Raw genomic sequence first — 16,647 nt, 5'->3', positions numbered from 1 at the left:
TCACATATACAGAAAATCTGACCGTTCCTCTTTCATTATTTTTATTTATATTGTTGCATGTTTGCAGCTCTATCATTTATCTGTTTTAAAAATTTTGAATAGTATTATGAGTGTATATGCAAATTTTGCTTTTTATTATGCAAATTTGTAAAAGAATTATATATAATGTAATTATAGAATTCAATACCGATTGAAGATATGGATGGTACCCACATGTCATCTCTGGTAACAATGTTTTTTTTTGTTTTTTTTTTTAATTCAAACTCGTTAGCTCAGTTCATAAGCTCTTGATTAACATCATATTGAATTTGTTTTTCCTCGACAGTCAAAAGGAAAGGCACAAATTCTGCTACAATCTAATTCATGCCTAAATTTTGCATAAGAATTTCATGATAGTATTAATATTTTGTTAAGCTACCTCATGAACAGTTTAATGATGGTTAGAACAAATAACTTCTCTAACTGTCAACTGTTTTGAATGTTGATAATTTTCTGAACAAGGCTCAACTGCAGTTTAAGTTGGGTTATTTTTAAAACAACTCCATCACTTTTAATGTAACTTAAAGCTTCATTCCCAGATGCTCTTTTAACATTTCAAACAGCCCTGTATTATGATTTTCCAGCTTAACGTGAAATTTTATTCAAATTCATTGCTCATAAAAATCACTTGTTTTAAGTGTAATAATAATCATCAAGCACATACAATACCTGCTGACATGAACAGGTATAGTACAATGACAAAACAAAATATTGTGTTGAGAGTTTTCACCAGACTACTTTCCACTGCTACAGTAGGTTACAACATTGTACGTATTCCTTTAATAGTACTGATTGAGAAGTTCAGGAATTTTCCAGCCAAACCTTGTTAAGTATAAAAATTAGTGTTTTAAAATAATATTACAAATGTACAGATTTCATCGTTTTTTTCTTTTCTATGGATTCACCTCTCAAATGCGTTAAAAATAACTTTCATTCACTTAAAACTGCTACTTTGTTAACCTTACTGGAATAGGTCTTTTTAGGAATTATGATAAAAAATCTATTTTACCTTTTGTTCTCTCCTTTATATACATAAAATAAAATTAAAGAGATGAATAGGGAAAGAAAGATTAAAGATGAGCTTGTTCACAAATCTGTTACTAGACTCCATAACAGAAAAACTGAACAAATTTCTCTTCCAGCCAACAAAATGTAGTAGACCACTAGTAAGATAAGTTTTGCATTGGATTGAAAGTCTGAAAACTTCCATATCTTTATATGTAATGCCTCTTATTTGACATAATGTAGATTGCTTTTGCGCTTGAGAATCTATAGAAACTGCATACTGGATCCTGAATTTGTAGCCTAGCCAGCCAATTATGAGAAAAGATATAGCCAAAGAATCTTTATATGATTTAAATGCACTGTACGAGGGTTCAAAAAAGTCCAAACTCTTAAATTACATGCCAACAGCTGCAGATGGTGTGTTCCGCCCACCGTGCACACCTAGCAGGATATCTTGGTAACATATCGTCTTTTACTGAGCTCCAATTTATGCATTAGTTATCGTGTTACTACCGATTGAGTTAGATCATGCATAAGCTCCTTGTTGGATTAGTGAAAGAGAAAAAATGAAGGAGTTGGAGGAATAACACATCTTGTTTGAAATTTTGGCGTTAAACTGGGGAAAACTTTCATGGAAACATTCTAAATGCTTAACCAAGCAAAGGATGACTGCATGGCCAGATGCAGTGCTATGATTGATTGCTTAAGCATTTTAAGGAGAGCAGAAATTTGTTTGCCAAAGATCCAAGAACTGGACAACCTTCCACATCAACAGATAACCAACATGTGCAGAGTTTGCACTCAGAATTGTCATTTAATTGTCCATAAGTTACTTGGAATAAGTGTAGGATCCTAACATCAAATCCTAATAAAAAACTTGCCTCCATCGTGTTAATGCAAAATTCATGGCTAGTTTGTTGACAGATGACCAGAAGCAGATTTGAGTTGAAATCTGTCAGGAACTGTTTGCAAGTTTTGATAGTTTCTGTGAAATTTTTCCCCAGCTTTATGCAAAATTTCATCTAAATGTGTTATTTCTCCAATTCCTTCATTTTTGCTTTTTCACTAATCTGACGAGCAGCTTATGCACGACCTCACTCAATCAGTAGTTACTCGACAACTAACACATAAATTGAAACCCAGTAAAAGACAATATGTTACCAAGATATGCCACTATGTGCACACGATGGCTGGAGGCCACCATCTGCTGGTGTTGGTTGGTGCACAGTTTAAAAAGTTTGGTTTTTTTTACAACCCTTGTATATGTACATTGTAAACAGTTTTGTGTACCTTTTGGCATTGTTTTGTGATTCTAATACCATGTACATTTTCTAGTTCTTTGCTTTTTTTTTTTAAGTTGAAACAGGAAAAAATGTTTGGTCTACAAATTTTTGAAGGCCAAAAGTTGGCTCTTTTATAATAACTTTATAAATACCCAGCCAAATCATTTTGGCTGGGTATTTATATTGTTTATTTGTGGGAATATAACAGCTTATACTTACATGCAAATACATGCATCTAACTGATGGATTTGTTAACTGTAATCTAATTTACTCGTAAATATGAAAAATCAAAATTAAAAAATTTTTTTAAATTAATTGTTTTACTGTGTATACACTGAGGCCTCTTTCCGCAGAGATTACAAACCAGTAAAGTAATAAGTACGTAAGAACATTATTTATATATTGAATTTGATGTTCGGTTCTAACTAAAAACATTCCCCTGCAATATTTTACAGAAGTATTCTTTGTTATCATTTCTTTTTTTTTTTTTACTCAAAAGAGATAGTATCTGAAATAAACTCATAGAAAAGAAAGAAAAATATTCAGTGTTTTATATTGTACTAAAAATCAGAGAATTTCTTGACAGAAATTGTTCTGGTTAAACATTATTGTCTCGCAAGAAACTTCTTGTTGTTTGATTTGTCTTGTTTTATAAAAATCTTTTTTATTTTATTTTCATTTTTAATTCTACATTTCATTTATAAATTGTTGGCTCTGTTCTGTTTGTGCTTTTGCCTAAAATGATTTCATTGATTTTCTCTGCCGCTTTGAAAAAATTATTAATAACTAAAAATAGGTGTATACGTAAAGAGCATCTGTCTTTTAGTTTGTTTCATCGTTATTATCTCCAACTGTTAATTTTAAAACTTCTTTGTCTTGTTCAACATTATCTAGCATATCAGTAGTTTTGTTTTCTATTTCCTCTGCTTCTGAATCATAAAAACCTTTTTGAATTGTTTTCCTATTTTTAGTTATTCTTGATAATGCAATTCTAATATAGAAAAGATTCTTCTTTTTTTTAATCACTTCTGGCTGTAGTTTTTTTTTTTTAGCAGCCATTTTATCTTTTGGCTGCAATTCATCTACCAGGTGTTTTACGTTTATAATGCTATCACCAATTGAAAAATCCTTCTAATTCTTTTTATAATTTTTTTTTAGTTATGTATAATACAGAAATTTAAATATTACATGGAACAATAATTCAAGTAAACATTATATTAATATTTATAAAAACATTTACAATGTATTCTTACTGCAAAGTATAAACAATTTTTTTCTGTATTCATATCCCCTAATTATTTAATTTAATACTTTATCGATTTGAACATTGATTAAATGAAGACAAAAATACCTACAGTTGATGTTGTTTATTTATCAAATTTGTCATTTCAAGCAGTTTTTTTTTTTACATAACTACCAGGTTCGGCTGATAAATTTCACACACATATGCATAGCATGGAAATTAAAAGAGATATTGTATATTGGAATGAAATAAAAATTGAATAAAAGTACATTACCTTAGCTACAAAATGAGATATTTAGTTTTCAATATAGTCCCGATTTACACTGATACACTTTTTCCAACGTATGGCAAGTTTTTGCATTCCATCACTGGAAAATTGTGTTAGTTTTTCACAGATGCAAGTGGTCACAGCTTCGTTCACCTCATCCTCGATGGTGTAATGATTACCTTTGAGATCCATCTTGAGATGAGGGAAGAAGTGGAAGTCACACAGAGCCATATCCAGCAAGTATGGTGGATATGGAACTTCAGCTTGTAGAGAGCCATGAGAGTTTGTACAGTATCCATCCTACACAGATTTTATGGTAACCCAATTGCTCGATAATATGACCTACTTGTTCTTTAGATATGCCTAACTGAATAGCGATGCATTGCTAGATGATTTGCCAGTCACTTGGAAGCAAATTGTTCATCTCCTTTCGATGCTTCTTGTCAGTCACAGAAACTGTTTGTCCACTGCAAGTTGCATCCTCAATTGTCACCTTTAACAGCTTTACATTCACAAAATGTCAAGCCCACCTATTCACAATACTCCACGCCCAACTCGATAGTACCTTTTGTCTCCGTGTAGGACACTAGTGTGCAAAATTTATCATCTAAGCCTCATAATAATTTCAATATGTACACCATTAGTTATTTGGCAAATTCCAGTCATTACTCAGTTTCTGCCCATATTCAAATTAACATATCTTCTGTTATGGTTACAATTGCTTTATTAATCCTTTCCATGATGTTGGTTGTGTATTTTTTATGAATAAAAATTGTTTTTTATCCACCCAATATAAAACAATACAAATAAATCATTTTTCTTTTTAACCTTTTCCCATCACAATGATCTGCAGTTGATTAGCGCTCCGCGAAAATATGTTGGTATCTGATTGCCTCCCTTCATAGTCTTATGCTACCCTCTTGTGAAAAAATTTCAAAAAATTACAGTATATTAAAGAGATTTAACAGATTCTGACAAAAAAACCCGTTACGATTGGATAATTTTTAATCCTGTAACAAACAAAAAATTGAAACAGTACAAAAATTACGATAATTTAATTGCAGAATTTTTTTGCGCATTTCTACCGCGTTTTTATTAGCAAAATTTTTTTTTGCTTTGTGTTTATGAAACATAGTTTGATGATTTTAAAAATAATACTTTCAAGCAAATTGGTTGAAAATTGGGAAAAATATGATGAAAAACCCGTGTCATAAATCACAGATTAGTAACATATGTTAGTATAAGTGAACGATTTAGAAAACTACGTTTTATAAAAATTCGCTTCTTCTCAAAAGGCTATTCAGATGACATAAAACCATTTTTACTGTATACTGTTATTCATTATGAATCATTGTGTTTCATATTTACCGATATCTTTGGTCAGAAAAGATATTTTAGACCTCCAATAAAAGTGACGTATTTATGACCACAAATTCCTTTTTTTGTGTGTGTGCCGTATAACATAATTTATTATGTGTTTCAATACATCGATATGATGCTAATATAATAAGCTATTTTTGTAAATAATAAATAAATCCGTAACCCTCATAGCAATTATAATACACAAGTCACATACACACACACACACAAGCGCATTTCTGAGAAAAAAATGGTCATATTCTTTCTAGTCTAAATAAAACATTTTACATCATATAAACCTCGGTCAAATTTTGTAATTAAACTGATTCCTTTGTGAATACAAAACAAAATAACTGACTTAGATGCCATATAAAATGATTTTGTAACAACGTTTTAAATCTGGTGCCGTACATAGCCAGTTTAATGGCTACATGATCTGAAAGGTGAAAGAAAAAGATCGCAAGGCTGGATTCTTTAGAGACCCAGGTAAAGGTCCTTGCCAGCCTATCCATCGATGTCCAAATTTTCTGTTCAAAGCTTGGCTGACAAAAAAGTTTGGGGGTGTTCAATCTTGTTGGAAATGAATTTTTTGTAGGTTTTGAAGTTCTTCCAGTTGAGGAAAACAATAATTGTTTAACATAAAAAGATAAACATTTCTATTAATAGACTTTTCAGCAAAGAAAAAAGACCCAATTACAAAATTTTTCATTACTCTACACCAAACATAAACTTTAAGCATATCACGTCATTTCTCAAAAATTACATGTGGGTTTTCAGATCCCCATATACGTGAATTGTGTCTGTTAATACACCCATAAATATGGAACGTAGCTTCTCCGTAAAGATTATATAATCTAAAAATTATTCGTTTTCATTAATTTTGTGGAAAATTTCAACAGTTGAATTGAAATGTTTTTCTCCATCTGGCTTTAATTCTTGCTGTAGCTGGATTTTATATACGTGCAATTTCAATCTTTTGTCTAAAACTTTGTGAATTGTTGTTTTCAAAATATCTAACTCAAGGCTTTGACAAGACATGGATTTGTTAGGATTTCTGATTGCAGATTGTCTAATTCATTCCACAGTTTCGTCTGATACTCGTGGTCGGCCAGTTGATTTTTCTTTCAGAACAGAACCATTTTTTTTGTAACTGTTTGAACCAACATCGTGTATTATTTTCATGTGATGGCTCTTTTCCATATTCTTGCCAAAATGCTTGTTGAACTAAAATTATGAACTTTAATTAATTCAGCCTACCACAAAATGCACTTTGGTTTTTCTTGAACAGTAAACATAGCAACCAACTAAACACACAGCAACAATGCAAAAACTGGTGTGGTGGTTTGAACTGCTGTTACACAAACTTTTGGATTGGAGGCTATCAGGGCTACTAACAAAACTTCTCAAAATTTCCTTACTGCTTGAACCTTTTTATTTTCTGTTTAACCTCTAGAACCACCATAAGGTATTACTTCAGAGGATGATATGTATGAATCTAAAGGAAGTGCAGTCTTGTACAGTCTCAGGTCGACCATTCTGAGATGTATGGTTAATCAAAATCAACTGCCAAAGAACACCAGTATCCATGATCTTGTATTCAAATCTGTATAAAAGTAACTGCTTTTACCAGGATTTGAACCTTAGAACTGTTGACTGCCTTGATCTGAATTGCAGAAATCCCACCATTCTTTTATTAAAGAGTTTATAAAAACCCAGACCAAATTATAAAAGAAATACATTTCTGAAGTTATGTAAAAAAATAAATAATGTATATATTTAAAGATATTCTTATCCCAAAATAGTCTGGATAATCCAGATGTCTAAATGAGTGGGATCCAAATAAATTATATTATTCTATAATAATAGATGTATTATTTGTATGTTTTGTTAATTTATATTAAAAAACTTAAATTATAATTGTAATTAATAAGATTAATGCATTTCTTTTTAACAGTTTCCCAATGTAACTCCTGAACAGTTAGGTGTACTTCAACAACAGTTTGCATCTCGGTTGGTATTTAATCAGCAGCAACTACAACAACAACAACTACAACAACAGCAACAGCAACAACAAAAGGTAAGAATGGAATGAATTATTCCGTTTAGAAATTTATCTTAATTACATTATTTAACAGAAATACCTTAGGACTAGGTTTTCTGTATTATAACTTGAGTTAATGCATGTTTGGGATTAACAGTTGGATACTACAGGATAGTTTGGAAAGTCCTCAATGTTTTCAAAACTTTTTTTTATTTTTCAATGCAGTCACCGTGCAATTCAATACATTTAGACCGACTTTTAATACTGTCAGTAATGAGATTTATCCAACTCTGCCATGTAATCAGTTCTCAGCTCTCAGCTTTGACTTCATCATCTGAAGTGAATCTTCATCCCCCGAGCAATTTTTTAAGGTTTGGAAGAGAAAGAAATTGCTGGTAGTTAAATATGGTGAATGTGGCATGTATGGAAGCACTTCAAAATGTAGATCATTTAGTTGTACAGCAACAACTCGAGATATGTTTGCAGGCGCATTGTCTTGTTAAATAAGCAATTTCATTTTGGTCAGATGTAGACGTTTAGCCTGAATAGCACTTTTCCATCAGAGTCCATGAGCTTCGCAACACAAAAATCATAAAAAAAAAACAAGGCTTTCTTTTTCTGGAGATAAAACTTCAGTTACTTTAGCACTCTTTTACCTGCTACCACCCACCCTGTGTTTGGTCTCTGGCATGTAATGGTGAATCCATATTTCATATACTATTGTAGTACGTCAAAGAAACTCAGTAGAATCATGTTTAAATAAGTCTTAAACACCCTGGAAAAATGTTCAGTCAAATATGTATTTGGTTAATTGTTAACAAATGCAGCACTCATATTAAACGAAAAGATTTTCATACCCTAAACATCATGAAAAAATTTCATAGACACAGTCTAACAATATGTTTTTAATGTCAGCAAGCTTACAAACTTCAATAGCTCAAACTCAATTTTTCAGAAAATTTCAAAATTTGTTTGCATTGCTTTGCAGCATGCTAACTAAAGAATCATACTTGACAACATAGTCATGTGGTCATGCTTGCATCATCTCTACATCAGATTGAGAACTTTCCAAATAATTCTTATAATTTCTATTGTTGATGTTGATTTAATAAACAACAGGTATTTTTTTATGTTATGTTATATATTTGTATTACGTGAACCTCATATTTCTTTTTTTTTTTCCCATGTAGAGATAAATAACTTTCAATCTTGGGACAGTATCATATTACTTTTTTGTGAATAAGAATTATAGAAGTTTTTGTCACCAACCACAATATTCATCTGGTTGCTTTATATTGTTTCATTACGTATCTTTTTAACAACCTAGCCTCAGCTTTGCTTTTTGATTGCAATATTTAATCTATCCACTTGATATAAATGATGGATATGATTTAAATGAAATTGATATTTGAGTAAATGGGTGTATTACGTGTAATTCTAGACCCAAAATAACTCCTGTCGTGCATATATATGATTTTTATTTACAGTTTTCCTAAGAATCATTGAAATCACTCTGTACATAAACTTTTTATGATAAATTTCTTTGTAAAATTTATATTTTTAAAATTGATTTATTTTAACTAAAAGGTTTATATTTATTTTATTAGGAATTTTTTTTTAATTTTGAAACTATCATTTTCAGTTTTTAAGATCAGTGGTAGTTTTTTTTTTGTGAGTATTCAACAAAACACTACATTTAACTAAATTTGATTGATATTTTTATAATTGTGTATAAATACAGTGAATGGTACATGTAAATTAATCAAAAAGTGTAAATAAATTAGATTTGATGATATAAACTTATGTTTTAAAAATGTAATTTGTTCTAAATTTCAATGAGGCTTATTTGGAAGTTGTTGGTCCTTGTCACTCTCAAAGTATTACCTTCTTTATTGTTATAATTCTACAGGAACTAGTTAAAAATAAAAAGCTTTTTTCTTAACTTCCCTTAATCATGTCTTTTTTTTAACAGAACCGTTGAATTAATGCTGAAAATTTGTGGGTGCTTTGCTGTGGTAGAACAGCCATGACCACTAAAGTTCAGGCCTCTTCTGTTATCAATTTTTTGTATTGTTAAAACTTCAAAATTGTAATTCCCATTTACAGTTTATTCTTCATTCAAAAGTTCCTATTGAATGAACCTCTACTTTTACGTTACTAACATTTCATCAAACTTGACACTTTGATTTTGGTCTGTAAACTTTTCCCTACCCACTTAAGACTATTCTTAAAGCAATGTTTCATCACATGTTATGGTGTTATTTAAAAATGTTTCGTTGTCATTGATGTGATTTAGTAGCTTCTAACAGGCCCATTACTCATATCATTAATTTTTGGTCTTGTAACATCTACTTTAGCATAAAACTAAGCTGTGATTCAATACATTCCCAATTTTTCATTTAGAAGAGCATGGTATGAGTCAAATGAAATTTTGCACTTGACTCCTGGTCATGTGACTTTTGTTTTATATAAGGGGTATATCATTTTAGACAGTTTCAATTGTAGATGATTATCAACAGTTCACAACCAATTATGAAATTTTTAATTCAAAAGATTGAGTATGGTTTAAACATTCATCATTGTACATTTCAGCTTATGTTAACAGTCCATGTACCTGTGAATAGAAACATTTTTCTGTCTTTCAAATTAAATTTCACATTTCATATTAACCGCTTATAAAAATGACAAGACTCAAATGATTAAGTACTTAAATGGTCACAGCAAATTATCTGCACAACACATAAAAAATCTCTTAAAGGAGGTATAGTAATGGAAGAGTGATTGTATGTCTTTTAAATTGGTAACCAGGGGAACAGAAAAGTAATCTGTTGAGAATTAACTTTTAAAGAATTCAGATACATTAAACTATGCCAGACTATTACTGTAAAATGTGCCAACCTCAATCGCAAAGTATTAATGTCTCAGCCTTTCATCCAGAAGGAATCTATCAAACATGGCAATTTTTCATGCACCAACAAATCTCCATTCCGTATTCAACTCATAACATTTGAGCTTATTTGGTGAAGTGAAGGATACATAATTAGTGTGAAGTTTCCTTTTAGTTATTTGTAGTTGAAATACTTTTTTAGTTTTCACTTATTTCTTTTAATTCTTTGGTCAGTGAAAAGATGATTATACCAAATTGAAAGTATATGTACTTTTTTAGAGATTCATGGCAGCTGCTTCAGCCGCATCTTCAGGTATGGTTGGAAGCCAGTTGCTTCGTACTTTGGCTAGCGCACAAAATTCTGTACAGGAGATTGCTCCACCGCAGGCTGCTGCCGCTGTCAGTGCCACTTCTAACACAAATATGGGTATGTTTCATTAGTAATGTTTGTAAAAATGTTCACTTTATTCATACCATCTTTATTTATGTGTGTTGCATTTCTAATATATTCTTGACCAAATATTGAATAATATCTTTTGTTTGGAAACCACATTGATAATGGCCGTTGTATTGTTGATTAGTTTACCTGTGTTAACCCTGGATATGCAATGTCACAATATTACTGCAAACAAAAATATCTTTTCTCAACAATTTTCATGTGATGTAACAAAGTTCTGTTTCTTCAGTTTAAGAAAAGAATTGAAATGATTCATCTTAATTTAGTTCACGTATATTGAAAAATTAAATCTATGGTGCCTAATGGAATTTAAAATGCATAATTGCTATATTAGAATAGAATGTAAATTTTATAAGCATGAACATTTACTAATAAAATGAACCTATGAAAATTTTGTTTGTCATATTTTTGATGACACAATATTTATTTCAGATCAGATGCCGGTTTGTAAGCTAGCCCTTAACTATTCAAACCTTCTTTTGGATTAATCTGAGACCTATATGAAAAGAGGTTAATTTACTTTTGTTTTTAGCTTTTGTCATTTTGTTGTCATCTTTGGTATCGAGTGGTTAGTAAATCAGAAAAATGGTTTCTTTGTCTCTTTGTAATCTATTTTTCTACCTGTCAAACACTATAACGTAATGGTGTAATACTTAGTGTTTCGTTTATTTGCAGAATTAGTATATCTTACCTAAATGATTGTTTATGGTTATACACAGAATTCATTTTAAGTTTACCATTATTGATATCTTGTTAACTGGAGAAACTACTAAGAACTTTTATTCAGAGAGCTTTCCCATAATATTGGATTAAAAATTGATTTTGCATTATTCCCTTGATTATGCATTAAAAATATCCTATTTACAAGTTCAAAATCTTCACAGTCATTCCAATATAGTGACAAACGTCATTTTTTTAAATGGAAATCCCCAGCATTTGTAACACTTTTTAATACAACAAATAATTCTCAGAAAAAAAGTGTTGATTTAATAAAGTTAATAAATTATTTTCATAAATTAGAATAACTATTTTGTAATTGTTATTCTTTTGTTGTGCTTATTTTTTAGAATAACAAGAGAATTTAAGTACTGCTGTAAAGTATTGTAAAACAAAAAAATATATACAATTTTAAAAGTTAAGCAGTGAAATGAAATATTATGTAAGTACAACTCCATTTAAACAATAACAAAAGAGTATAAAATTGCAACACTGCAGGACTTATGTTAAACTTGTAGGACAGATGTTGGTAGATAAAAACTGGAGATGAAGTGGTGATTCCTGAACGGTCAGGAAAAAATGTCCAAGAATAAAATTTTCTTATAATTATTTGTTATAACTGAAAATGCTATAAAAACTGGGAGTTTCATAAAAATAAAATTAAATTGGCTACCATGTTGGAAAAATTATGATTTCAAAGTGCCATTAGTATATTTAACAAGGGAAAGTTCTTTGTAGATTACAAGACTCCAGTGGTGTCATACTAAAAATGAATAGCCTGTGTAATATTATGAGGATCCTTCATTGAAAACAGCATTTATAAAATTCAGATGATTTACTGTTAAAAATTTAACTTTAGTACGATAGTTTTTCTTCGTACCTTTAAAGTGTATTAAAAATGCCCACAATTTTAGTAAATAATTAAAATGATGCAACAGTTTTCAAATAGATGAAAATGTGCATCCAGCTCTTTTTTCTTATCAATCTCAGTTCTTGCAACAACTTGCAACACTGCAGATGAAGGAGATGAGCTGTAGCTTAACAGAAATCTGGAAAGCACAGTTATATAATTAAATTAAATTTTTATACATGTATATGTCAAAAGACAACAACCTAAATTTTCAGAAATTTTTATACATATATATATATATATATATATATACACATTTTTTTTTTTTTTGTTTTAAATAAACTACAACATTTCACCTTGCTGATCAACAAATGCCAGATTTCTCGTAAATTTTCTTGTAGTAGACTGATAAAACTTTCAACCTTTTCCAGCTGTTTTTAGGACTGTAAAAGAAGTTAATCAAAATGATGTCAGTAACACATCTCGCTTTATTGATGGTCAGAGTCAGGCTTGGATTCAGAAGTTACAAAAAAAATAAGGTAAACGCACAGCGAGTAATGTGAGGGTTCAGCTATTTTATTTATATTTTCAATTTTCTTGCAGTACTTTTTTATTTCCTTTAAAGTACAGAATTTTTTTCAATTCCATTCATGTTTAATGTTTTTTTCTAGTGTCCAGCTCCTTACACTAATTTCTGTGAATACTTTTTGCTTTATAAATTTTATAGGCTTGTATAAATCAAAAAACAATAGTATAATAGAGATTCACAATTTTTTTAAATGAATTCAGGTAATTGAGTAATCATATATAGCATTACAGTTAACTAATTTTAATTTGTTGTACGCATATAATTTTACTTGGCCAGCTTGTTTGTTTTTATACAAACAATATTTTCATTATTTTCCTCAATCATTTTTGTGTTATTTTTATATCTCTTATCATCATAAAATATAAAAACTTTAAACATTAGATATTTCAGAGACATGAAAATATTTAAATGTAGTCGTGGGGGGGGGGGGGGTCTTTAATATAGGAAAACCACTATTCAGACACCTCCCCCCTCTGCATTTTAATATTTTTGTTGGACAAAAGTTTCTTATCAATGTAAGACATGGTGAAAACTTAATCATTAGATAACCTGATCAAATGCCTTACAACATGAAAACATATATGTAAACAAATTAAAACTGTTTGAAAGTTGATTTATCACCCATTATTTTATTTAATTAGCTACTGAATAACAATGTTTATTATCTTGTTTTTCTTTTCTTTTTTTTAGTTAATTTTTTGTGGCAGTCGTTTAAAATTTTTGTAATTGTTTTTTTTTTATCATTATTACAAACTTCCAAAATTTCTAAATTATTTCTGCAATCAGTAATATTATGTTTGCATTCTAACAAATGGTCAGCTGCATTAGATATACTTTTTTTCTCTTTTTTTTAAGCATTGTAATGTTCTGTAAATCTTTTTTTAACCATCCGTTGGATTTTACACTATAAATATTATATTCATTGCATTTAACGTTTTTGTATTCCTTTTAAATCCTCTTTATTATTTTTATTATTGTTATCCTTTAAATAGTTTATATGTTGTTTTCTTTTATGTAAATTTATCTTTATCACATAAGTTCATAATCTTTTCTGTTATTTTCCTGCTATGCTTTGCTTTATTTTTGCATGATTATCATGGTATTTTTTATTCTGTTTTTTAAACATTTTTTCTACAATTTTATCATCAAAACCATTAAATATTGCTATTCATTTTATCTCATCTATTTCTTTTTTGAGTTTATTTTTATTCTTTTTTTATATAATCAATAGTTCATCATATAATATTTAAACAGTGGATTTTTCCTTTTGTAATTCTTGTCAATTGAAGTGTAAAATACATTTCTGACAATTTGCTAGTTCTACAACCAAAAATAAATCTTTTTAACATGATTTTATTATACAATTTAAAAATCAGTAATAATGTTTATATTGTATCTCTGCTACATTATAAAAAAATTAAAGTGCTGAATATGCATCTAAACAAAAATTCTTACTATGCACTGATAATAAAACACAATTTTTTTATAAATTAAAAAATTATAAATCAAATTTTCATTAGAATTATATTTTATAACGGAAATTTTGCGTTTTTCATTGTTTTTTCTTATACTTCTATCATTTGATCCAAAGGGGAAAATTTAAATTATTTAATATCTGATGGAATGGAATGGAATGCAAAGTTGGCGGAGTTTAATACTCCCTACTTTATCGCAGAACCTGGACAGAGTCCCTTGCTGCTGGATCATTCTAATCGGGCTTGTTTTTTTTAAAAGGGTTATTTTTAAATAGCGGGTCTAATTTTTAAGTTTTGTTTATTTTTAGTGATTTTAAGACGAATTTAGTTGCATTCCAATCCATTGTTGAACCAGCGTTATCGAACCCATTTTATGGGCCGACCGCGGAAGGCTAGGCTTATGAAGCCTGTCCTCCCAACGCAATTCCCCTTCAGACCGTCTACTGAAGTCCTTTCGGTGCTAACGCTTAATAGGCTAGCAGGAATATGCCACAACGGGGCACTAACTATAAGGAGGGAGCAATGCGACCCCTGCTCCGGAGGAGTCGCAATTGCTGGTTTGTTTTACTCTACTTGTAAGTTTTAAAAGGAGAGGTTGTGTAGAAGCTCTTCATCCGCTTCTGCTATGGCTGCCCTTCAGGTCGCATCTCTGCTGGGCTCTTCCGGACTCCAGTCCGCGATGTTGGGACGAGTAGTGGGTCTTCCTTCTTCTTCTTCTCCCCAAGACCAAATATCTGACATAACCATAATGTATGATTAGTAGATTTGTGTTTATATTTTAAGTTGTTTTGGTTGAAAAAGAACACTTTACATTCATTAATAATAAATCTTTATGAACAAGTTGAAAAAAGTGTAATTTTTTTTTTTGAAAACTGCAGGAGAGGAACATAATAAATAAGCTATCTAGATTTATTAAACTGCTTTTGGTAACATTTTGTGTATAGTAACACACTCTTTACTAAACGTAAACTGGCTCAGAAGGATTAATATATTAGCAGAATAGTCTATTCTTAAGAGGTGATTTGCAAATTTGAGTCCAATGTATGTGATTTGTATATCTGTGAATAAATAAATAAATAGCGTTTGTCCACTATATTTACTGAAATTCAATTTGTTTACTTCTGAGTGTTTTTTTTTTTTTACTTGTACAAAGTAAAGGAAGTATTGTGATCGCAAAAAAAAAATTAGTTTTCAGATTTCAATGGAAATATCCATTTTTACCATCCCTGAATCCATTTTAACTAGTTTCGGCGTGATGTCTGTACGACGTATATACATACATATGTACATGTGTATCTCGCGGAACTCAAAAATGATCAGCCGTAGGATGTTGAAATTTTGGATTTATGACTTGTAACATCTAGTTGTGCACCTCCCCTTTTGATTGCAATCGAATGGACCAAAAAAGTCCAAAATCCTAAAATTTGGATTTTATTCTTAACTGCAGTAATAGGCCCTCATTGAGAGCTTTTCAATGATATATCTACCATATGTCATCTGATATATATACTCATAAGAGGAAGTGAGTAGTACTTATTTTCATTGGTTCCAGAGTTATAGCCAAATAAAATTTTACTTAATGAAATATTTGGGTCTTATAAAGGGAAGGCAATCTGTTTGAATCAATTTCATCTCCATTTTTTAACTTTTTTTTAAATTTAAATATATTGATTTATTAATAATAATTATTAACCTCTAATTCTAAAAAAAAAAAATTGACAATAAATAATTATTCAATAATAATATAAAAAAAATATATATGAAAAGATATCAGAAGTTATTAATGAACTAAAATTTTATGTACTTTTCATTTTTTTTAAATGGGTTAATTTAATAGGCATACAAGGAAGTCATGTGGTATCTACATCAGATTTTTGTATCTTGTTATTATGTGTGATTTTGTTTAATTCACTTTTGATTCAGCAAATTACCATCTTGCCTGAAATTCCAGCAATCTTTTTTCATGATTGAGACCTGAAAAAAAATCATTTATTACAAATATTTTACTTACATTTATAACTTCACATGCGAAGAAAATAAATTAATGAGATGGTTGCATTTGTTTTTCATTCAAAAGTTTCTCCATACATGGATGTTTGTTAGGAACACACAAAATTAAATTGTTTTCAAGTAATAGAAGACGATTCCTATATTTAGTTTTTAGTGCAACCATGACGAGAAACCCTTTACACAAGAGGTAAGACCTGGCAAAAGTGATTAATATTTTTAATATCTCTGGTACTAATTTTCCATATTCTCTTTGACAAGTAACCAAAACATATCTAAATCTTCAAATGTAAATTGTAATTGTAATGTTTTATTGGCAGATATTTTGATGAGCTGATCATGAATCTCAACTGGTAACTTAGCAGCTGCAACAACATTTTCACTAAGTGGATTCAGTACCCATCTCTGAGAAATCATTTTTATCTTC

The 16,647-nt window shown here is 29.8% G+C and overlaps 1 protein-coding gene across 4 annotated transcripts in view; it reads left to right on the top strand.

The window, feature by feature from the left end:
* Positions 1–16,647, top strand: part of XNP (ATRX chromatin remodeler XNP) — a 226,453-nt gene that overhangs the window by 196,137 nt on the left and 13,669 nt on the right. For 2 of the 4 annotated variants that reach the window (XM_075356421.1, XM_075356422.1), the window contains exons 29-31: positions 7,152–7,274; positions 10,405–10,552; positions 12,581–12,688. In XM_075356421.1, the coding sequence (XP_075212536.1) occupies positions 7,152–7,274; positions 10,405–10,552; positions 12,581–12,687 (378 nt within the window). In that variant the 3' untranslated portion in view covers position 12,688. The remainder of the gene's footprint in view (positions 1–7,151; positions 7,275–10,404; positions 10,553–12,580; positions 12,689–16,647) is intronic. The other 2 variants (XM_075356423.1, XM_075356424.1) reach the window with 2 other exon arrangements.

The sequence above is a fragment of the Lycorma delicatula genome, chromosome 2 (genome assembly GCF_047948215.1).
Source record: "Lycorma delicatula isolate Av1 chromosome 2, ASM4794821v1, whole genome shotgun sequence".
In the NCBI taxonomy this organism is placed as follows: Eukaryota; Metazoa; Arthropoda; class Insecta; order Hemiptera; family Fulgoridae; genus Lycorma; species Lycorma delicatula.
The sequence above is the reverse complement of the archived record's forward strand: the minus strand, read 5'-3'. Positions and strand labels throughout refer to the sequence as shown.